Source organism: Mustela nivalis, assembly GCF_964662115.1.
Source record: "Mustela nivalis genome assembly, chromosome: 8".
Lineage (NCBI taxonomy): Eukaryota > Metazoa > Chordata > Mammalia > Carnivora > Mustelidae > Mustela > Mustela nivalis.
In genome coordinates, this window is record NC_139027.1 from 25,042,427 (window position 1) to 25,068,228 (window position 25,802).

The following is a 25,802-nucleotide window of genomic DNA, read 5'->3' on the forward strand; positions in this document are numbered from 1 at the left end:
GGTCTGTTGCAGCAATTTTTAGAAGGAGCTGCTTGTAAAGACTAGCCCTTGGCTTTTACAATGTTCCCTCCTTATGCTAATTAAGGCTGTTTTACCCACTTGGGACACTGGTACCAGCTTGCCTGGATTGTAAACAAAATGATAATGGAAAACACCCACTTTCCTTCTGAGAGTCTAGAATTTCAGTAGCTGAGGCTATTTAGGCAGGCAGAGTCCCTACATGATCAGCCCCCAATCAAAATCCTGGATTTTGAATCTTAAAGCAGGCTTTCCTGGCCAGAAAAACTGCACCTGTGTGACCTTCTATCTGACCCATCCTATGAGAGGGGGAATGCTGGAGGTCTGCACCTGGATTCCTCCAGACTCTGCCTGTGCGTCTTCTTGTGTATCCTATCTCTTCCAGTAAGCCATAACCATGAATAAACTGTGAGTCCTTCTAACAAGTCTTCAAGTGTAAGGCGGGTGGTAGAACCCCTGAAACATGTGGTAAAGGCCAAGTGGCATAAAGGAATCGTAACAGCAGAGTTTTAGAGGAGCCTTATATAAAATAATTTCTCATCTTTTCTTCCTGATCAAACTCACTTTCAGACCACAGAGACAAGCATAAAGACTTTGTATAGAATACTCTAATTCACTATAAGAAAGAACAAACTAAAAAGATTCAGAAAATATTAGGCAGAACCAAAGAACTAGGGAAGGAGGAAGAGAGAAGGGAAAGGAGGAGGCAAGGTAGCTGTCAGTGACAACTAAGGTTAAGATTTAAGTCATTTTAAGTCTCCACTGCTTCATCTGTTAAGTGAATCTAATCAGATTATCAAAATGAATTTTAAAGGTTAGATAGCTTTCTTAATTTTCATTTGAGTAAGAATACTGATAAAAAAGGTTTATACAGGATGGGCATATTTCAGGTACCACTCAACCATCTGAAGCAAAATAACCTTATAAACTGGTTAAGCTTGCTGTCAAAATAATAAACTCTGATATTTTATTAGGAACAAGTCAACATTTCCATGCCCTATTTCTGGCCTTACCATCTCTGATAATGGCATATTAGGCCTTTCACTTCTGCATGCCCTTAAAATCATGATAATCTCCCACACAGAAACATTTACCAAGTTCTACAGACTCTAACCTTCCAAAGTCTCCCACCATCTGCTCAGATTGCTACCCATTTAACCACTATAAAAGGTTTTTTAAAAAGTAGTAGAATAGGGGCGCCTGAGTGGCTCAGTGGGTTAAAGCCTCTGCCTTCAGCTTGGGTCATGGTCCTGGGGTCCTGGGATCAAGACCCACATCTGGCTCTCTGCTCAGCAGGGAGCCTGTTTGCTTCTCTCTCTCTCTCACTGCCTGCCTCTCTGCCTACTTGTGATCTCTATCTGTCAAATAAATAAATAAATATTTTTTAAAAATAATATAATTGATATGTTGAGAGGAAAAAAATGGGATCATATAAAATGCTCAATTAAAACCACAAAGGCAGAATAACAGAAAACAAAATAGAAATAAAGAACAAGGGTAATAAGTAGAAAGCAGTAACAAATATGAGAGATATTAATCCAACTATATCAATAATCCTTTAATAGGTGAATGGATAAACTGTGATACATCTATAAAACAGAATATTCCTCAGCAATAAAGAGAAATAAGCTATCAAGCCAAAAAAAAGGCATGAAAAAACCTTGAAAGTATATTATTAAGTTAAAGAAGCCAACCTGAAAACGCTGCATACTGTATGATTCCAATTAAATGACTTTCCAGAAACTATATTATTGTATACCATGGAGCGAGTAGAAAAGGGAAGTGAGTATCAGGGAATGGTTGGGAGAATGAAGAGGGAAAGGATGAACAGGAAAAGTACAGGGGATTTCTTAGGACAGTGAAATGATTCTGTATGGTACTATAATGGTAGATAACAAATACTTCAGACATTTGATAAAACCCATAAACTATGTAACACCAAAAGGGAACCCTAATTAAACTATGGACCTAGTTATTAATAATGTAACAACACTTCTTCATCAACTATAACAAATGTACCATACTAACACAAGATGTTAAGAACAGAGAAAAACTGTTCGGTTAATAATAATTAATACCATACGAAGCCATCTTATAGTGGTGTTCTCACTCAGGGAAGTCAAACATACAATCAATATGGGTAAACATAAGAATTACAAGACTGCAGCTTATCAATCTGGGTAAACTGCATAAAACCAAGTTGCTCTTTTTAAATAATAGTCTAAGTACTCCAAGACTGATCAAATCCTAACCACACTGAATTTGTAAGATTGGCTAGAACATAAAGCAGAAGATGGAACATATCTAAATACACTGTACAGTACTTTGAAGTTGTCTAAGTTCCAAATTATTAGCAGTAACAAAAAGTATTAAATGGCCAAGAAGATAATGATGATACTTTCATAGTGAACAGGAACAGTTTTGTAGTGCCGTATTTCTCAATGAAACACTTTCAAAGATACTAAAGCATCTTATTTACTCTGCACATTTTTCTGAAGAAAAAGTAGTGAAGCTGAGGGAAAGGAATTGTTTTATATCTAGACTTGATGAATATATACAACTCTGAATTTGTCAATACTCATAGAATTCCTATGCCTTAAAGAGTCCATTTTGGGGCACCTGGGTGGCTCAGTGGGTTAAAGCCTCTGCCTTCGGCTCAGGTCATGATCCCAGGGTACTGGGAGCAAGCCCCTCATAGGGCTCTCTGCTCAGCAGGGACCCTGCTTCCCTCCCTCTCTCTCTGCCTACTTGTGATCTCTACCTGTCAAATAAATAAATAAAATCTTTAAAAAAAAAAAAAAGTCTTAAAAAAAGAGAGTACATTTTACTGCATATAAATTACCCAAAACAATTCATTAAAATTTTAAACTGTAAACAAACAGTAAACAGGAATGGGAATGATACAGAGAGAGAACACGTGGGGGGATGTTAAAGGTAACTAAACAAGAAAAAAGAAGTATAAAATGCTATTAATCCAGTGCTATTAATATTCAGAGTTAACCAGATTTTTTTTTTCAAGATAGACGGTTTCTACATATCCTAACTTAATTCTCTCAATACAATTACAAGCAATGCAAAATTATGCATTTCAATAGTTAAAGATAATATATGGAAAACAGGATCAGAATAAGTATGCAAGATATGATCTCTTATTTACATATTTTAATCTACACAAAGAAGTATGTGTATATATAAATCTCACACATAATACAAATGCATACATATATATGTTAGTATACACATAACAATTTTTACTATCAAATGAACACTGATAAGTGAACACTGGTTTACTATCAAATGAACAGTGGCAGAGAGGCTTTAAGTCTCCATTTTATACTTCTTGATGCTGTTTACATTTTCAAGCCATGTACAGCACTGTACAAGTATTTTTTTAATGACAATAGGGTTAACTAAGCAAGGAGATTATGGATCATTTCATGTTTTCACCTTTATACTACTCATTATTTCTTTTAAAAGTGCTAATGAATATTATTTTTTAAATCTATTTAAGATAACACAGAGAATTATAAAGACTACCTTAGGTATTTAATTTAAAAATCTGTAATGACTATAGTGAAAAAAATGAAAGAAAAGTTAGAAAATTAAATAGTCAACTGATAAAAGTATTATATAGACATATTCTAGAAAGTTCTATGCGTACTCAATAAATAGGAGTAAAAATGACATGGAAATAGCTTTATAATATGAAACAGAGTTAATAAGAACATTTGAACTCATTTTAGGAAAAATATTTAATATTTAATAATGGGAAGATCATTATTACTCCATTTAACAATTAATTATGAGAATCCTTTTGTGTACCAGGTCCTGTGTTGGGCACTGAAAGTACAGTGAAGACTAGCTGTCCTCAGGCAGGGAACAGATTAGGGAACAATCAAGGAAGGGGGACATATGCAGGCAATCACCAAAAGAGTTATTTAACTACAGTGGTACTGTAGCAAGCTGTCTTTAAGTATAATCCCCGAAAATTCGTCCCACTTCTGAATGCCCAGGTCACCCCTCCCATCAAAAGTAGAATCTCTTTGGGACGCCTGGGTGGCTCAGTTGGTTAAGCAGCTGCCTTTGGCTCAGGTCATGATCCCAGCATCCTGGGATCGAGTCCTACATCGGGCTCCTTGCTTGGCAGGGAGTCTGCTTCTCCCTCTGCCTCTGCCTGCCATTCTGCCTGCCTGTGCTCGCTCTCTCTCCCTCTCTCTCTCTGATAAATAAATAAAATCTTAAAAAAAAAAAAAAAGTAGAATCTCTTTTTCCCTCCCCTTGAACGTGGCCTTGCAATTTGCTTGGATGAAGAAAATGTGACCCAAGTAACACTGTGCCAATTCCAATCCCACATAGTAAGATGTCTGAAAGTTTCTAGTTTTGTTTTCTTGCTGCCCTGAACTGCCATGTACTTCATGATAGTCCACGACCACCTGAGGAGAGGGACACCATGTGAAGAGAGAGGCCCTGCAGGACAATGACAACAGGCGAAATGGAGAGCACCGAGACAAGAACACTGAAGGTAGTTCAGCAGACAACCAACATCGCAGCCCCAGACAAGAAGTGAGGTGAAGAAGTGATGAGCCTTCAGCCTAGTCAGCCTGCTTCACCAGGCAGCAGATGAAACAGAGACAAGTTGGCACCACTCACCCCGACCAAATTTCTAGTTCACAGAGTCATAAGCAAAAAACATAGGCACTTTGAAGTGATTTGTTATACTATAATAGGTATGTGAGATTAAAAAGTGGTGCTTGAAAAGGGTGCTACTGGAACAGAAACCTGAAACACTGGCTTTGAGGACACTGAGACAGGCAGAAGCTGGAAGGGCAAGAAAGAGACAGGCTTCCTGTTAGAGTGGTAAGGAAACTGCTATACAAAGCAAGAAGAAGAGGTGCCCATATTATAAACTGGCAGAACAATTAGCATTATGATCACAAGTAAAAATAACTTAAAACATTAAAAATATACCTAGCGAACCTATAGATCTAGCTAAGATCTCTAGGCAAAATATTCAAAGTGTCACTGGCTTCTTTATAGCCAAGTATGTAGAGGTAAAAGAAGAAAAACATGAGCTAAAGAATTACAAGCAGAATTTAAAGGAAATATTTCTAACCAGGAGTTGCTTGGTTGGAAAATAACTGCTTCTTATCACTACTACAGATAGCAAAAGACTGTCAAAGAAATGACATGAAGACAAAGATCAAATCCAGAGCACTGCCAAGAAGTCATGGGCTCACAATCATCAAATCAAAAACTCATCTATAAAATCCTTTATTAAGACTACTGAAAGACTTAATAAGATAGGGCTTACATTCTCTCTCAGGTAGGCAAAAGGGCTTCTAAGAACCTTATAGGACCCTAAATTGGGATCCAAAGTAGAGAGAGTCCTGTCACTCACGAACTGTGGATGTGACTATTGCCTAATGGAATGCACTTATACTTGACCCACAGAAAACCCACAATGTTTAGACTAAAACAAACATTGTCCCAAATGAAAAGAGGCCTTTAAGTCTTCAAACTGTCACACACATGAATCAGACAGAATTGACTACTCAGGTGTAAACAAGGCCCATTTCATATGGAGAAGTAAAACTGAGTCAGCAAGTAGAGGCAAAAGCCCAAAAGACCAAGCCAAGAGCCGAGAAAAGTAAAGAATTATGTAAGCACTACCAGAAGTCAGAGCCAAGACCTAATCAAAGAACATTCGCTGTTCCCTGATTAGATTTCAGATTTCAGAATTGCTTTGGACCAGAGGCTGCTAAATGCTTCCCATTCTTTCACTCTCCACTGGGAGTATCTATTGTGTGGTTAAGAATTTCTGTCTTGGGGGGCACCTGGGTGACTCAGTCGTTAAGCGTCTGTCTTCGGCTCAGGTCATGATTCCAGGGTCCTGGGATCAAGCCTCACACCAGGCTCCCTGCTTGGTAGGAAGCCTGCTTCTCGCTCTCCCACTTCCCCTGCTTGTGTTCCCTCTCTCACTGTGTCTCTCTCTGTCAAATGAATAAATAAAATCTTAAAAAAAAAAAAAGAAAAGAAAAGAATTTCTGTCTTGGGTGCCTAGGTGGCTCAGTTGGTTAAGTGTCTGCCTTTGGCTTAGGTCATAATTCCAGGGTGTGGGCTGAGCTCCTCGTTGGGGCTCCCTGCTGTGTGGGGAGCTTGCTTCTCTCTCTCTCTCTCTCTCCCTCCCTCCCTCTCTCTGCCATTCCACCCATCTATGCTCTCTCGGCCTCTGTCAAATAAATAAAATCTTCAAAAATAAATTTTTTTTAATTCCTGTCTCAAAATTGTATATGGAGTGAATGGAGGGTGCGGGTGGGGTAAAACTTGTCTTCTTAGTTCACAGGTATCCAAAATCAAGAGAAGCTGTACCCAGAAATCCTCACCCACATGCTGACCTAATGTAGATCGTAAGGTAAAAGACTTTGAAACTGAGGTCCTAACTGAACAAGACTTCTGGGCATCTTAGGAGGACTGAGTACTGCACGTTGGAGAGACACCATACTGTCCATTAGAACAAGTGTGATACAGTCCATCTGCAAAGACGACTACCAACAATTCCTCCTATTCCTGACTTTACACATGCTACTCCTCCCATCAAGAAGTGGAATCTATTTCTACATCCCTTAAATCTTGGCTAATGTTGTGTTCTGCTTTGAAAAAGAGAATGTGATAAAAATAATGCTGTCTAGTTTCAGGCTGAGGCATTAAGAGGCTGAGAACTTTTGTTTTTGTTCTCTGGTTACCTTAAATCACCATGGAAAGAAATCCACGTTATCCTTCTAGAGAGAAGCCAAGAAGAGAGAAAAGCCCTGGCTGATGAGCAAATAGACCACCTAGAGAAGAAATGAAGTGCCTCAGCTAAAAGCTAGCACCAAGACTATTTTGGATCAACTAGCCCCATTCAAGTTACCTAAGTCAACATCTCATGGACCAAAGCAAGGTATCCCCTGCCCAAACTCCGGACCCCAAATTTGTGAGCAATAATCTACAGAATGATAGCTGTGATTTTAAACCATTAAGTTTTGAAGCAATCTTTCACACAGTAATGGACAACTAATACAGGTAGCAAGTACAGCAAAGGCTACAAAGGAAAAGTACTAGGTATTTTCTAAGAGTCAGTATTAGAGATGCAAATGTAATCTGGGAGAGAGGGAAGATCTCTTGAGAAGTGATATACTTAACAGTAGTTATTTAATAATATTTAATAGAGGGGGAATTATGAACAAGAATTTTGGTTGATTTTAAGTTTTTGTTTTCCTAATTTTCAACATTACATGTTTTACTTTTGAAGTAACAACAAAAATATTATTTTGTTAAAAGTTCCTTAAGGATAGGGGCGCCTGGGTGGCTCAGTGGATTAAGCCGCTGCCTTTGGCTCAGGTCATGATCTCAGGGTCCTGGGATGGAGTCCCGCATCAGGCTCTCTGCTTGGTGGGGAGCCTGCTTCCCTTCCTCTCTCTCTCTGCCTGCCTCTCTCTACTTGTGATCTCTCTCTGTCAAATAAATAAATAAAAATCTTAAAAAAAAAAAAAAAGTTCCTTAAGGATATTGTTGGCCTTATTAAGTCTAAGATATATTTTCTCATGATAAAATATGCAAACATTCCAAGAAATAGCAAAAGTTTTGTATTATTCTATGTAACTGAAGAATGGAATGTTCTGATTATACTAGCATTCCAGGAAATAAACAGCATATATTAGTTTAACAATTTCTAAAGGATTAGAATGTGGTAAAACACAATTAACCTAAAATTCTATTGCTTATAATTTAATATCACATTGATTTTCTGGAAACTTCTTCAGGTTTACACAATGCATCATAGTTATCATTGTGAATAGATGGAAATTAAATAACCTTTTCCTAACAGAATTTGGAGTGGAAATGATCCAAAAAGACTGCCACAATAGACTAAAACCAACAAGAAAAAATTAAACCGTAGTAACTGAGAGTTAAAAAGAAACCACAAAAGTACAAGACAGAAAATAATCCAACTTAACTGTAGGAAAAAGACTTGGGCTTTAGCTGGCCACAAGGGTATATATTACTCATTAACAAGTAAGCCATATCAACATGAAAAATATTAATGTGATCTTGGACTTCATTAATACATTTAATTAACAAATATTTACTGTAAACCTATACAGTACACCATGTATTTAACTAAGAGAATAAAATGACAAGATCCAGAGAAGGAATAATCTAACCACATTAAGAACTAGTCAAACTGTATATGGAATATTAAGTCCATGTAAAGGAAATGGTTGAAAAAATTAAACAAATGTGACTTACAAAAGGAAGACTTTCTAATTTGAATATTGCTCTAAAAGAAAATTGCTCTTTAAAAAATTCTTTCAGGGATGCCTGGGTGGCTCAGGTTATGATCCCAGGGTCCTAGGATCGAGTCCCACATGAGGCTTCTTGCTCAGCAGAGAGCCTGCTTATCCCTCTGCCTGCCACTACCCCTGCTTGTGCTCTCTCTTGCTCTTTTTCTCTCTCTGACAAATAAATAAAAGCTTTAAAATATTAAATAAATTAAACAAATAAACATTTTTCATTTTACAAAATAAATTACTGACTACTACCTAATGGGCATTGTGCTAGGCAGTGGGATACAAGTAGAGAATAAAATAGGTTTTGTCCCTGTCCTCATCCTACTTAATAGTCTTATGGGCATCCTATCACTGGAAGACCTTTAGTAAGTACCAAATAATAATTTGTCAAGTATATCATAAAAAATATTCACGTATTTTGCATAAAGCTGAAATAAATGAGCTCCAATGTTACTTCCAAATCTAAAATTTTTGATTACTTACTTATAGCATAAAAGAATTTGTTATTCTGAGATAAATGTCTAATGAATAAAATAAAAGGCAGACACACACACATACCCGCACTCACATATAAACACACACAGAGGTTTTTAAGACATTATCACCTAATAAAAAAACCATGTCAATTCACATGTTCAGCCTTTATAGGCAAACTACTCAAAACCAACTTCAATCAACATTAGAAATACCCAATCTCAAAATTTTATCATTTCAAATAGTAAAATTTTTTTTTAAGATTTCTTTGTTTTTTAGTAATCTCTAGAACCAATGTAGAGCTCAAACTTCCAACTCTAAGATTGAAGAGCTGTAGGCTCTACCAACTGAGCCAGCCACCCCTCAAATAACAAAAAATTTTTTAAATCCCTTTATCCTAATAATTATTTTACCCAGTGAAAATAATTCCAAAGAACTTAATACTTGTGATTTCTCTGGGATTTCTTATATTAATCAATATACCTTTCCATGGCTTTAGCTGTATAAGGCAAATGCATTTCAATACTGTGTTCATCTTCATCTGTCTGCAGAGACATGCGTTCAAACATTCCTGTCTTCCATAGTTCTCCGTAAACTAAAGAGATTTCAAAATATAGTAAAACAAATATATTAATGTATATCCTTATTCTGTGAGACTCCACTCAGTAACAAAAAACTACATGCTTTGGCAAGAGACAGAAGAATCACATAATATTTTCCTTCATTTTTATCGTTAAAAAAGAAAAAAAACTAACTCTTTACAAACTCAACAAAGCAGCAATACATGTGATGGCTACTCAGCATTTTCATATGTTGCACAGCTATATAAAAATAATCATTTAAAATGTTCATCAGTTCTTTTATTACATCTAAAATCACCTCTGGGTCTAAGCTTTCCCTTGATTTCAATCAGCACATTGCCAACAAGAACACAGTTGATTAGAACTCCTAGTAAAACATGGCAAAGCCCCTGCTCCACCCACTTGTGAGGCTCATAATACAGTTTTCAAGTTTTGTTTCACTTTATTATAAAATCTGTGGGAATATTATTTCCCATCTCAGATGCCTGCCGCACAAAGAACAGAAAACTCCTATTAAGCATGTTTTTTCCTTCAAAATTAAAAATTAAGCTTCTGGGACAGACCAGAACATAAATTCACCATAACACCATGCCATAAATAATTCTAAAATGATCTAGTAATTCAGACCCTTCTGATGAATTATACTTAAAAATAGATATGATATAATAATAACATGAAATTTAATATGTAAAAAAGTGATATAAGAATATTTTTGTTTTGTCATAGAACAGAACCATTTTTATAATACATCCTTAAATGGGTTTACCAATATTCAAGAAACAAATGATGGCATGACTTTTTTTCTGCTCAGTTTTGCCTGATTAAAAATCACCCATTCCTTTACTAGGAAGCTATCTAAAACCAAAATTTTCTGAATGCTCCAACAAGGTTTTAAAAATAAAGTATGTTCCCTAAAAGCATCACAGGGAGTAATAAGGCTGTTATACTCCAGCTTCATTAGTAAAAATTATTCTACCAACAAATTACTAATACTCAGTAACAATTAAAACCCCAAATTATGAAAAATTGGGCCCAAAAAATAAAGAAAAAGAGGTGATTGTCAATTTTGCAAATGGCTTCTTTCATCCTAGAGAAGAATTTGTTCCAAGATTTCGTGAAACAGTAAGCACCCAACATACTTGAAATCTGATGTGATGAACTGGAGGAATACAAAGCAAGCTCATGAAGATGGCTTTTGAGAAAGCAAATTGAATTCAGTTAAGGGGAAACTTTGAGTCAATTGTGGATGGTAAGTACAAGAATATTTGTTTTGCTATTCTCTGTACTGTTCTACATTTTTAAAATGATGCTCCCCACTCTTCCAAAAATACTATTATAAAGTAAAAAGATTTCAATTTTCACATTCAATATATAAAATGAGATGAACTAAATAAAAGATACATAACAAAATAAGAGATACATTTTAAAAATAAAATACACTTAAGATTTATGAAGCACCTTTGTTTCAGTGTTTCACTCCCCACCCCCATAAAAATCATCTGAGAAGAAATTAAGGCATTATCACCATGACCTATTTACAATGAGGAAAGTGATATACACAGAGTCAGACTAACATGCCCAGAATCTTTCTTCAAGTTGTAGTGGGTACTAATTGCTTGTCTTCATGGTACAGTGAGTACAAGACACTTCCCTGAATACACATGTAATATGAACAGTCTGGAGACTAGTGGACCTGACAGATTTTTGCAGCTGGCAAAATAAACTCTGGTTGTCTTTAAGGCACACAGAAGATCTTCTAACTTTGTTTTTGCTTTATGCAGATAAGTTAAAATCAATTTTATCTTTAAAACTGAGATTTTACTTATACTATTCATATTTTTAATTTTTTAAACTAACTTATTTTTAAAAAGTCTTTAGCCCTTTAAAAGCTCTAAGATGTCTATATACTTACTCTTTTGGTCAATACGAAGGTCATACAGAGGTGTCCTATATATATCCACACTGGAAAGTGCACATCGAGAGAGGGGCACATGATGAGAAGGCCCAAGGATGAAAATTCTCCGGCTAGGAGATACACAACAAAAAGCACAGAACAATTGTACTTCTACACAAACCTTATTAAATAAAAGGGGAAAAAATAAGTAATTTTTAAAAATCACATGTGGCACCATTTTCTTTCTTGACTGATTTCATTACTTACTATTATGAGCTAAATTATGTACTCCTAAAATTTATGTTGAAGTTCCATGCCAGTACCTCAGAATACAACCATTTTAGGAGAAATATAACCATTTTAAGTATTAAAACAGATCATTAAGCAAAACTGAGGCTATTCAGGTAAGGCCTGAATCCAATGACTGGTGTTCTTATAAGAAGAGAAAGAAATATCAGGGGCATACATGCACAGAGAGTCAACCATAGGAAGAAGCATCAAGAAGATAATCGTCTGCAAGCCAAGAAGAAAGGCTTCAGGAGAAACCAATCCTAAGAGCACCCTCCTCTGGGTCTGCCAGCCTCTAGACTGAGACAAAATAAATTTCTGTTTTCAGTTAGGGTTAGTGGCAGTTTATTACAGGAGGGCCAGAAAACTACTATACACGCAACTGATTTGCTCCTCAGTTATTTAAGTTCAATTCCTTATCTTTGTCTTTTTGTTGAAAGGCCTTTAAAAGAACATTTTAAAAAAGAAGAAAAGAAAAGAACCATTTTCAACACCTGGACATACTAGTTACTGATTTACTGAACTACAGTAAATCATCTGCTACGCTTAAAATCATCTCTGCATTCATAATGTCCAGGATACAGAAGGTTTTCAATAGCTATATTCATTGAATTTAAAAATTTCAGCTATAAATAAAAGCCCCAAATTCTAACACGTTCTAAACTTGCCTCATAAGATTCACCACAACTTTAGTAAAACTACATGATAATTTCTAAAACTCCCTATAAAATATCATTACAAAGAACCATTCTGATAAAGCTATTTTCACATTTCTACTATAGCAGAGAAAAAAGGAATCTTGTTGAGAAAAAACTTCCATATAATAAGCTTTCTCTGTTCCCATTCAAGTAGATAGAAGTCATTCTCAAAAACAAAGAAACTTGATTATGTGTTATTTGCACTGCAGCTAAAGAAAAGAACTGGGTGAAACTATAGCTTAAATCTTACAATCCCTTTATCTTGACATCAAGGGTAAAATTAACTTCCCCTCATTTTATCTCAAACATCACTACAATCTAAATTCCAAAACTACCCATTTTCTGTTCTCCCAGATTCAAATGAACAAAATCTTTCTTCAACACACACATACAAACTTACAGATTGGAAAACCAAAACTATGAGAAAGAATAAATGATAAGCTAGAAAAATGTACCTAGAAAAAATTAATTATACTCATTTTTCCAATTAATGGACAAAGACTGAGACATGAGCTAGTTCTTTCATACCAAAAACTTACAAGATAAGGAATGTGCTTATGCGATATATTTATTTTCATAAAATTCAATTACAGCTAAGAAAATTAACTCACTGTCTGCTACATGTTACTTGCTGTGGTGGGGGAAGAGACAGTAAGGAAGATGTGGATGAGGAAAATAGAGATTCTCAGTTTAGAGTCCCAAAACTTCCTCAAGATGTCACAGATCACAAACATAAGACTTCATCCACAGACCATTCCTACTCAAAACCATAATCTCTTCATCCCCTTCCTCTTCCACTGCTAATACTCACTTCTTATCATCACCACTATGAGCAAAGTCAACAGCCATTTCCAATAAATAAATAAATAAATAAATAAATCAGATTTAGATCCCTAAATGAACAAAAGAGACACCATTATGCTTTCCTGTCTTAAAAGTATATAAACATCATCACAATTTTTTTTAAAGATTTTATTTATTTATTTGACAGAGAGAGATCACAAGTAGGCAGAGAGGCAGGCAGAGAGAGAGAGGAGGAAATAGGCTCCCCGCTGAGCAGAGGGCCCAATGCGGGACTCGATCCCAGGACCCTGGGATCATGACCTGAGCCGAAGGCAGCGGCTCAACCCACTGAGCCACCCAGGCGCCCTCATCACAATTTTTTAAATTAAAGTCTAATGAGGGACACAGATAATGGTTATGTTTAGGTGATTTGTCTAATTAAAAGTATTACATGAACCAAGAATCAAGTATGAAAAGAAGGCATTTTTATGATTGAGGAATGCATTTCTATGACAAGACAGAGGAAAAGAATATTTAAAATCAAAACACTCCTAGGAAATCCAGCATATATAATTAAAATATGAAATTACTTTTAAAATATCAATTTAAACTCAAGACACAGATACATTTCTAGGTAAGTGTAACAAGGTTCTAATAGTGACCAAAATATGAGCACTACTCCAGAAATAAACACCAAAGGTCAGCTTGGAAAGCCTAACTGTCCCCTGCAATACCAGACAATTTACTTTGTTGGCCTTTATTGCCAGACCCAACCCACATGAAAAGATAATACTGTTGGAGAAAAGAGCTCCCACCAACTGGAATTAGCCAATTGTGCACTCAATTCTTTCCATCCTAACAGAAACTCACTCATATGCAACACAAGGAAAAAGAGGTTTAGGTCATAACATTATGAAATCTTCATTAAGTAATAAACCCAAAAATAAACCAAAAATAGGCTAAACATCATTGAAAAGAAGGGTGGGGTGAGTACCTATTAGTAGCATTTTCAAAATGGGTCTCTTTGTTAGAAAAGAAAATTAATAATGTAAATACAAAATAATCCATTTTCGGGCACCTGGGTGGCTCAGTTGGATAAGTGACTGCTTTCAACTCAGGTCATGATCGTGGAGTCCGGGGATCAAGTCCCTCATTGGCTCTCAGCTCCACAGGGAGTCTGCTTCTCCCTCTGACCTTCTCCTCTCTCATGTTCTCTCTCACTCTCTCTCCCTCAAATAAATAAATAAAATCTTTTAAAAAAATGCATTTTTCTTTTGGGGAAAGCTAGATTGCTAGATCCATTAACATCAAGACCTCAGGAATATTTTGGAGAAAAATGAGTAATATAGGCATTGAAAGCAATGCCACTTTCTCTCCCTCCAATTAACTGCAAAGTACTCGGTCTTTAAATGGGTAACTGATAAATTTAGCATATCATCACTGTTGTCATGTTGTCACACATGTAATAAAAAAAACCCTTAATATGAAAAAAAATAAAAGTCACGAAGTATTCTCTTAGAAATAAATGTAGTTTATGTATAATACCTCCAGAGAATTCACATTTGTAGAGTTACTATGAGAAGTATAGCCTGTGCAACCCATTAACAAGCTACCTAAGTATCTACCTTCATAAATATCAACTATTTGTTCTAAATAATGGAAAACAAGTAATTTTTTAAAGATGTTTCCTGGCAAGTAAAGCTATTTTAACTAAATTAAATGTCAGCTGGCCCCAAAGAAGATCCCTTTTGCTCTTTTTTCTACCCTGAAAGGCTTTCTGAAAGATATGAATCAAAATCAAGTTACTATCTAAGTACATCCTAAGTTCCAGGTTTTCTTTTTTTTTTAAAAAAAGGATTTTATTTATTTATTTGACAGACAGAGATCACAAGTAGGCAGAGAGGCAGACAGAGAGACGGGGAAAGCAGGCTCCCTGCCGAGCAGAGAGCCTGATGTGGGGTTGGATCCCAGGACCCTGGGACCATGACCTGAGCCGAAGGCAGAGGCTTTAACCCACTGAGCCACCCAGGCGCCCCCTAAGTTCCAGGTTTTCAATTAAAGTTTTAGTAACAGGAAAAGACATTGCAACAGTAAATATGAGAAAGAACTTACTTAAATATACCATTTTTTAAATTCCTTAAACAACCAAGGTACTCCTTTAAACGTAAGGTCTTGCAATGACTTCTCCTAATCAGAGGATAAAATGTAAACTCCTTACAATGGGTTCTGAAGTCTCAAATGCACTGGCCCCATCTTGCACGACTTCCCCACCCCCCACCCCTGATCACAGTAGTTTGCGAATACTGATCTTGCAGTTCCTTGATGACTGGAACACAACTCAGCCTACTTTAAAGCCTTCACAAGTGCTACTGTTCCTTTGGATCAGCTTAAAAATCATTTCCTCAGAAATGCCCTCCTCAACGCCCATGATCTAAATCCAATCACCCTGTGCTCCTTCCGCAGCACATAAACTAAATCCAATCACCCTGTATCACAGCACTTCTCAAATTGTGAACTGCAGATTCCGTAAGACCCTTTAAAGGAGTCCACAAAATCAAAACTATTTTCATAATAATCAGGAATTTATTTGCCGTTTCCACTGTGTTGGTATTTGTACTTAAAACGGTACAAAAATGAGTCTGGGTAAACCACTGACACATCAGAACTATGATCATGGTAATGGAATCAAAATGTATGGCTAGTCATGTGCTCTTTACCTTCACCCACACCAAGGTTTGTTGGGTTTTTGTTTGATTTTTAGGCCAGTTTCACTTACTTTCATTAAATCTTGAACTCTGAGTACAGTTTTATAAAAATAATCTATACAACAAAATCTATTAAATTGGTGGTGATAAATGCATAAAGCACTTTTGCAATATACTGAATTATGTCATGGGGAAAACACTTGTGTGATTATGAGTGTGATCTAAACCAAACTTTTTTTTCATGGAACACAATTTGTACTTCAAAAAGTGACTGTAGACAAATTATGGTTATTCCAATTTAGGTATTTGGCAGAAACTTCCTAGAAAATGAATAAAATAGGCCTGCCACTTCAAAGAAAACATTGCCCAAGACATAACTTAAGCTTTTATGTGATAATCAGACTCTTGCAAAAACTTCTATCACTGTGAGATGGACAGCTCTCCAATAATTAAAGGTATTTCCAGGGGTGCCTGGGTGGCTCAGTGGGTTAAAGCCTCTGCCTTTGGCTCAGGTCATGATCCCAGGGTCCTGGAATCAAGCCCCGCATCAGGCTCTCTGCTTGGCGGGGGGCTGGCTTCCTTCTCTCTGCCTGTCTCTCTGCCTACTTTGATCTCTGTCAAATAAATAAATAAAATCTTTAAAAAATAAAAAAAATTTTCTGATGATATTTGTGGTGATATTAACAAATATGATTTTTTTGGCACTGGATGATGAAATGTCAACATTCAAAAGATCTGCACAATTCAATTAAGAAATATCTTCTAAATGTTCTATGCATGGTATGACAAAATCAAGCAAAGGTAAAAGATCCACTCAAGGGGCGCCTGGGTGGCTCAGTCAGTTAAGCAGCTGCCTTCAGCTCAGGTCATGGTCCTGGAGCCCTGGGATAGAGCCCCGCATCAGGCTCCCTGGTCAACGAGAGCCTGCCCCTCCCCCTGCTTAGGCTCTCTTTATCTCTCTGTCAAATAAATAAATAAAATCTTTAAAAAAAAAAAAAAAGATCCAGGAGCACCTGGGTGGCTCAGTGGGTTAAAGCCTCTGCCTTTGGCTCAGGTCATGATCCCAGTGTCCTGGGATCGAGCCCCACATAGGGCTCTCTGCTCAGTGGGGACCTACTTCCCTTCCTCTCTCTCTGTCTGCCTCTCTGCCTACTTGTGATCTCTGTCTATCAAATAAATAAATAAAATCTTTTAAAAAAATCCATTCAAAGTACAAGAGAGTACAAAACATGATCTTAGTTGACATGTAGGGAATGGATTAGTGTGGAAAGTAAGAATGGAAGCTAGCGAATTTAGTCTACTCTGTTGGACTGGTATTTTTTCTCTCAACTTCTCATAGTTCCCAGAAAGACATTCTTCTATTTTTCTCAAAGGACTCTGAAACATTGCCAATCTTAAGGAGGGCCACGTTTAAGAGAATATTGTCAATGACTGCCAATCATTTTTAACCCTTGGACCTTCAGATTTATTTATTCAAAATTCAATTATTACATACTAATTATAGAATTAAGCTGATTACATCTTCATGCATCATTTGCCTCTCTTACTCCTCACCTCCTCTATCATCATCTTAGTCCTTGGCTCTCTCCCATTTACTCTTCTTCATTCCATCCACACTCTCTATCAACTTATTTAATACATGCTTTCTGCATCTACCAATATAGTTTCTATATCTCTCTACATATTATTAAGCCAAATTTAATTCAGGACTACCCTTCTAGAAAATAACATCATCAAATAGGTTTTGAAAAGGCTATCATATTCACTAATTTTGATTATAGCTATTTATAGGCTAAAATGAAGGAAACTTTTGGAAATCTTTCCAATCTAATTTATTTTTGTTCTTACTCATGAAATAAATTAGCTGAAATAGTATAATAAATATGTATTAAGAAGTACTTGTTAAAGACACTCCTCAAGACATCATAAATGAGGCCGGGCTAACCAAAACCTCATCCATTTGGCAACATTATCATTTTATTATTAAAAACTTACTAAAAATAATTTCCAACAAAGGTATGATACAATATGCAGAGCACACTACAAAAAAACTTCTTTTGAAGGATTATGCTCCACCTCTAATAACACAAGTCTAACCTAACAATCAACATTTGACAGAATTAAGATGGCTGATTTTACCTATTCGTACAGTGTGTAATAACTGGCGTACAGACTGGAGCCTGATACTAGTTCACATTTGTGAATTAAGTATTTAAATAAGATGCTGGTCAGCGGGACGCCTGGGTGGCTCAGTTGGTTAAGCAGCTGCCTTCAGTTCAGGTCATGATCCCAGCGTCCTGGGATCGAGTCCCACATCGGGCTCCTTGCTCGGCAGGGAGCCTGCTTCTCCCTCTGCCTCTGCCTGCCATTCTGTCTGCCTGTACTCGCTCTCTCTCCCTCTCTCTGACAAATAAATAAAATCTTTTAAAAAAATAATAAATAAATAAATGCTGGTCAGCAAATTAAGTAATTTAGGTGGCTATTTCTAGCAGAAGTTTTTGAAAGTTCACAAATTTCTTAGAGTCGTATATTACTTAATAAGTCTCAATCTGCCAGAAAAAAATTTTAAAGCTAATTTCAGAGCTTTTATTGAATAAAGAGCTAACATGCTTCAAACACCATATTACATTCACTGTCAGATTCTAAAATAATTCAGCTACCTCATTGGGTCAGTAAGAAATTATTTTCTTTCATTAACCACAATTTAACAAGCAGAATAAACAATTTTAAATTACAAAATGATTAACAGAACAAAGTGCTGTGCATTCTTAAAGATGTTCATCTCTTGATTTCAAAAAAAAATTTTTTCTTAAACCAAAACATTTAACCTTCTAAAATTTCCAGAACTAAACATATTACCAACAAAAGGAAAAGTAAAAACTAAGTATTCAGACAATGAAAAACAGTATAAAAGCTTTTCATAACCTATATAAGGTATAATAAATATATAAAAAGTTAAATTCTTAATGAAATCGAGTATATAACAATAAGCACGCCAAAACAAATTACTTCTGTGACAAAGTGGTTGTAATTCCCTCTCACTTAAACAAAACTGTGTATTACTTACGTAATAGATGGGTCCACTTGTTTGTAAGCATGAGCAGCACAAGACCCACAGTATGTATATCCTGCGTGGCTACAAAACAAAATATTTTTTAAACTTAATCATCAGATTTGAAATAAGATATTCTCAAAAGAAAAAAACCTCTTGAAAGAAACATAATAACTATGGTAAACATCACAGAATTAAGTGTATAGATAAAAAAGCAATGTAGCTAATGATGCAAACTCTAGCACACAACAGAGAACATGTAATAGTTCTATGTTCTAATTTTAAAATTTAAAAAGTATTTTGTAATTTTTTTGGTCTTAAAAACAATTAAATTTAGATACTCCAGGCTTATTGGAAGTTGCTATGTAATATTAATAATACGTGAGTTTTTAACATTCCTCTTCAATATTATTAGCAGACTATTACATAGCAATGAGACCCAGAGCAAATCAAATCAGACCAAAACAAATATCCTACAATAGCAACTCACTTTCTTTTTCTATTTTCTTTTTATTTATACTTTTTAAAAATTGAAGTATAATGAACATACAGTGTTATGTTAGTTTCATGTATACAATATGTGATTCAAGAATTCTATACATTTCTGTGTTCATCAAGTACACTCCTAATCTTTTATCTATTTCACCCATCATCATCCCCCTAATCTCCCCCTCTCTGGCAACCACGAATTTATTCTCAGTATTTAATAGTCTGGTTTTCTATCTATTTTTCTTCCTTGTTCATTTTTTTTTTTTACATCTTACATATCAGTGAAATCATATTGTATCTGTCGTTCTCTGACCTATTTCACTTGGCATTTATAACCTCTAAGTCCAACCATGTTGTCACAAATGGCAAGATCTCATTCTTTTTATGGCTAATATTTCATTGCATATGTGTGCACATGCGTGCATGCATGTGTGGGTGTGTGTATATCACATCTTCTTTATCCATTCATCTATACCAATGGACACTTGAGTTGCTTCCGTATCTTGGCTATCGTGAATAATGCTACAATAAACAGGGATGCATGTATCTTTTCAAGTCCGTGTTTTCGCTTTCATTGGGTAAATATACCAAGTAGTGGAATTACTGGATCATGTGGCAATTCTACTTTTAATTTTTTTTTAAGATTTTATTTATTTTTTTTATTCAAAAGGGAAAGTGTACACAAACAGAGAGAGGGGCATAGGGAGAAGAGGATTCCCCACAGGGCAAGGAGGGAGCCCAAAAGAGGAGCTCAAACCCAGAACCCGGAAATTATGACGTCAGCCAAAGGCACACTTAACCAACTGAGCCATCAAGGTGCTCCTCTACTTTTAATTTTTTGAGGAACCTCCAACCTGTTTTCCACAGTGGCTGCAACAATTTGCACCAACTGTGCAGGAGGGTTCCTCTTTCCCCACATCCTCACCAACACTTATTTCTTGGCTTTTTGATTCCACCTACTCTAACAGATAAAAGGTGATTTCTCAGTGTGGTTTTGATTTGTATTTCCCTGGTGATTAGTGATTAAGCATCTTCCCAATGTGTCTACTGCCCATCTGTATGTCTTCTTTGGAAAAATGTCTACTCAAGTCCTCTGCCCATTTTTATCAGATTACTTGTTTTTGTTGTTGTTGTTGTTACTTATAGACATTCTTCATATATTTTAGATATTAACTCCTTATCAGATACATCATTTGCAAATATCTTCTCTCATTCAATAAGCTGACTTTTTGTTTTGTTGATGGTTTCTTTGACTGTACAAAAGCTTTTTATTTTGGCTTAATCTTTGCTTCTGTTCCCTTGCCTGAAGAGATATCTAGAAAAATATTTCTACAGCCCAAGCAATCTCTATTAAAATACAAACAGTCTTTTTCAAAGAACTGGAACAAATAGTACTAAACTTTGTATGGAACCACGAAAGACCCCAAACAGCCAAGCAATCTTGAGAAAGAGGAGCAAAGCTGAAGGTATCACAATCCCAGGTTTCAAGATATATCACAAAGCTATAGTAATTAAAAGAGTATGGTATTGGGGAAACAAAAACCAGACAGATCAATGGAACAGAATAGGGGCCTAGAAATAAGTCCATGCTCATATGGTCAATTAATCTATGACAAAGGAGGCAAGGATTTACAATAGGGAAGAACAGTCTCTTCAGTAAATGGTATTGGGAAAACTGCACAGCTACAGGCAGAAGAATGTAAATGGACCATGTTCATATACCCATATACAAAAACTCCAAATGGACTGAAGAACTGTGAGACCTGAAATCATAAAACTCCTAGAAGAAAATAACTCACTTCTATGTTTAGTAATAAGAGAACTGACTTGATTTTCTGTGTATTACGCCTTTTATTTTCTCCCCTTATTATTCATCCCTTTCATCTTTTTTTTTTTTTTTTTTTGGTTTCAGAATTAGAATAGAATCACCTATGGAATGACTTTGTTTCCTGACCTCATTTTTTTTTTCTTGACTCATTCAAGTTACATGAATGAGTTAACACATTTTCCTGGTGCTTACTTATTATTGTGTGGCCAGTGGTATGCTGGGAAATATTTAACAACTGTCTCTACAGGGAAAAAAATGTACATATGTGTACATAAGCTTACTATAAATTCTACTGAGTTAAAAAAGATATGTACCACACAATTTACAAATAATGAAAAAAATATAAATCTCTTTATGGCCAATTCCACAGTCAATTGATTGTCACAGAAGACTTCCACTGATTTTTGCTGAAATCTCATATCCATACCCAAGCGATGGAACAACGAAGACATACGTCTGACCTGAATGAATCTCTGCTGATTAGGTAACAGTTTTCAAATATTAGAAGGAATTATTTCCTTCCATACTTTCTTTTCTTTTTTTAATTTTTTTTTTAAGATTTTATTTATTTGAGAGAGAGAGAGAAATCACAAGTAGGCAGAGAGGCAGGCAGAGAGAGAGGAGGAAGCAGGCTCCCTGCAGAGCAGAGAGCCCGATGTGGGGCTCGATCCCAGGACCCTGGGATCATGACCTGAGCAGAAGGCAGAGGCTTTAACCCACTGAGCCACCTAGGTGCCCCTCCTTCCATACTTTCTTACACTTTTTATAATGTAAGAGCTTCAGACACAACAAACTTTTCAGTTTAATCTGCACTATTAACACTTTCCCCATTTCTTAAGTACAAACAATCAACAAAAGGTAAATCAAGCCCTGATTTATAGCAATTTGCCAATTAATGTGGAGTAATTTAATTCCTGCCGTAACTGATTACAAAATGTACAAGAAACTGAAAAGACAAAATACAGGCTGGTAGAAAATAACTATAAAACATGTATCTGACATAGGATTTATATCTGAATATGTAAAGAAATTTTAAAAGAAACCCAATACTTAAAACAGGTAACCATTTTGTAAGACAGATAGTTCTGAAAATTGGTTGCAAATTAATAAAAATATATTTAATGCTACGAAACTGTAAGATGAGGGGTGCCTGGGTGGCTCAGTCAGTTGAGCGTCTGACTCTTGACTTCAGATCAGGTAATGATTTCAGGGTCCTGGGGCCAAGCACCAAGTCAGGCTCTGCGCTCAGTGGGGAGTCTGCTTGAGGATTCTCTTATCTCCCCTGCCCCACCCCACATATACACGCATGTGCTCTTTCTCTCCCTCTCTAATAAATAAATCTGTTTTTTTTAAGATTTCATTTATTTATTTGACAGACAGAGATCACAAGTAGGCAGAGAAATAGGCAGAGGGTGGGGGGAAGCAGGCTCCCTGCGAAGCAGAGAGCCCAATGCGGGGCTTGATCCCAGGACCCCAGGACCATGACCCGAGCTGAAGGCAGAGGCTTCAACCCACTGAACCACCCACATGCCCCTAAATAAATCTTAAAAAAATAAAATAAAAATGTTGGGGTACCTGGGTGGCTCAGTCAGTTAAACATCTCCCTTCAGCTCAACTCATGATCCTAGAGTCCTGGGATCAAGCCCTGTATCAGGCTCTCTGCTCAATGGGGAGTCTGCTTCTCCCTCTGACCCTCCCTCCTCTCCTGCTCTCTCGATCTCTCTCTCTCACTGTCCCTCTCAAATAAGTACATAAAATCTTTCTGAAAAAAATAAAAAATAAAGATGACTAAGATGGTATGTTTTACATTATGTATATTTTACTACAATTTTTTTAAATAGGAAAAGCTTTGAACAAATACTTCAACATAGAATATACTGGGATGGCAAATAAGCACACAAAAAGAAGGCTCAATATCATTTAGGGAAAGGCAAATTAAAACTACAAAAAGCTACCACTAAACTCCCAGCAGAATAGCTAAAATTGAAAAGCATAACCATACCAAGTATGCTCAGGATGTAGAATTGAAACCCAGGCTACACTTGTGGAAATATAAAATGTTACAACCACTTTTGAAAACAGTTTGGCAATTTCTTAAGAAGTTAAATATACTCCTACCATATGACCCAGCTTTCCACTCCTAAGAAAACTGGAAGCATTATAACCACAAAGATTTGTACACAAATGTTCACCCCAACTTCATTTGCAACAGTCAAAAACCAGAAACAACCCAATATTCCTCCAAAGGTGAATGGATAAACAAATTGAGGAGTTAGTCCTACAGTGGAATACTCTTCAGCAAGAGACAGGAATGAACTACTGATAAACTCAAAAATAATTATGCAAAAAAAAGATGATAAGAAAGAAAGACATATGCTGAGAAAAGCCAGACAAAAAGAGCTCATACTGTATAATCCTACTAATTCAAATAAAAACTAGCATGTAGCAACACAGAGTAAGTCAATGCATGTGGGTAGAAAGAAGAGACAGAGAGGTACAGAAGGGAAGAGTTACAAAAGGGCACAAGGAAACTTGAGGATGATGAATGTTTATTACCTTAGTTGTGATAGTTTCACAGGTGTATACATATTTCAAATGTATCCCTCTGTACACTTTAAATATAGGCAGCTGTATGTTAATCCTAGCAAAATAGACCTCTGTTTTTAAAAGGGTCATCATTTGATCTAGCTTAAACTATGAATGGAGAAAAAGAGATTCACATAAGTCAGTCACAGCAATACAGGATAGCAGGATGCTTAATCAAGAGTTAAGTAATGTGGAAAAAAAAAAAAAAAAGAAAGAAAAAAAAAAAAAAGAGTTAAGTAATGTGGGACCTATACTAAGTACCTGAAGTCACCGAAGGCCTTATTGGTTGGATTAATGGTAGTCACCCTATCCATATCCCTCCAGTTAGAGAGCCTATCAAGTTGCTTCAGTATAGCAATATTCTCACAACCCAGTTCTAATCTTAGCCAGAAGAAATGTAAGTTGTTGTATGGCTCAGCACATTTAGTTTTCCTCATCTTGATATTCTAGCCTAACCAGGGGGCTCAATTTTTTCCAATTATGTCCCAAGTCTTCCAGTGCCCAACACACCAAAACTGACTACTTCAGATTCCTAACAGCTGTTCCTAATCTTAACATAACTGGCTCCCCTTCTCAATTCAGAAATATGCTACCTTGCCCAGTCATGTGGACCTTAGAAATTCTTTGATCCATCAGGACCTGTCCTGATCTGTCTAAAACCTGAATAACATCTCATGTTTTCAATACTGCTTCGTTCTCAGTTGTCTCTCATATCCCATCCCTCCAAGTCCCAACCTTACACTTTAAGCTGGTCTTTCCATCTTAGATCTGCTTCTCAGACTTTAACTCGTTTGCTGTTGTTGAATTTAAAGACCCTGAGCCTCAGTCCATACTCTGATCTCTCAATCAATCTTGCAGCATGACTATCTCCCAGTTTTACCAATCCTGTTCCTACCTACGTGTAGTTCTTAAAAGCCAGAAAGTCATGTTAGAAACAATGGGTTCTTGGGATGCCTGGGTGGCTCAGTCAGTAGGCATCTGCCTTTGGCTCAAGTCATGGGATTGAGCCCCAAGTCGGGCTCCCTTCTTAGTGGGAAGTCTGCTCGTCCCTCTCTCTCTCCCCTCCCCCTGCTCCCTCTCTCCCTCTCTTGCTCACTCCTTCTCTCTCAAATAAATAAATAAAATCATACCAAAAAAATAGAAAAATGAAACACTGCATTCTTAAAGCATAGATAGAATAGAAATACTAAGAGTAGAAAGGTAAAGGCACAAAGGAAGGGCATAAAAGTTGAAGGAAGAACAGGAGCAAACATTCAAGTGACTGATGTAATTGAGAAAACAGGAGACTGGCCTGAGTGGAACAAGAAGTAGGGTTAAACCACCGTCAGACAGAGAAGTCTGGGCTTGATAAAACAAGTTACTGAAAAACTGCTATACACTCCAGAGCAGGGTAGTGACAGCACAAAACTGTTATAGGTCTAGTACTGAAAAACATGAGATCAGAAGCAGGAGGTGTTAAATGATGCTCTCTTGGAAACTGTGGCCTGAGGTAGCAAATGTCTCTCTTGGGAACCGTGGCCTGAGGTAGCAAAATGTCATGTTCTAGAAAGGTCCCACTGCCAGTGGGAAATGAGACATGAATGTTCTACAACCTAAAAAGAAAAACTGACATATCTTAGTGTCCAAGTAGGTACAGAGTGAATGAAGAAGAGAAGAAAGAGGATAATTACAATAATGGTAATAACTAACATTTACTGATAGCTTACTCTGTGTCACTCATCCATGTAATTCAAAGCAGTAACTCATTTAATCCTCACACCAACTCTTTGAGATAGGAATTATTATTTTTATTTATAGATGAAGAAACTAAAGCAGAAAGGTTAAGACATTTGCTCAAGGTCACACAAATAGTAAGTGGTCACAGCAGGACTTAAAGGTAGGTAGTACAGCTCCAGAACCCATTCTTAACCACCATAAGAGACCTCTATACATTTTTTTTTTTAAAGATTTTATTTATTTATTTGACAGAGAGAAATCACAAGTAGGCAGAGAGGCAGGCAGAGAGAGAGAGAGAGGAGGAAGCAGGCTCCCTGCTGAGCAGAGAGCCCGATGCGGGACTCGATCCCAGGACCCTGA

General features: G+C 36.4%; 1 protein-coding gene across 3 annotated transcripts in view; it reads right to left on the reverse strand.

Moving 5' to 3' along the window:
- Positions 1–25,802, reverse strand: part of MEMO1 (mediator of cell motility 1) — a 116,894-nt gene that overhangs the window by 27,546 nt on the left and 63,546 nt on the right. Inside the window, exons 4-6 of one of the 3 annotated variants that reach the window (XM_082745271.1) lie at positions 18,839–18,907; positions 11,316–11,428; positions 9,306–9,417 (exon numbers count right to left, since the gene is read on the reverse strand). In XM_082745271.1, the coding sequence (XP_082601397.1) occupies positions 9,306–9,417; positions 11,316–11,428; positions 18,839–18,907 (294 nt within the window). Of the gene's footprint in view, positions 1–9,305; positions 9,418–11,315; positions 11,429–18,838; positions 18,908–25,802 lie in introns of those variants that run through there. The other 2 variants (XM_082745273.1, XM_082745272.1) reach the window with 2 other exon arrangements.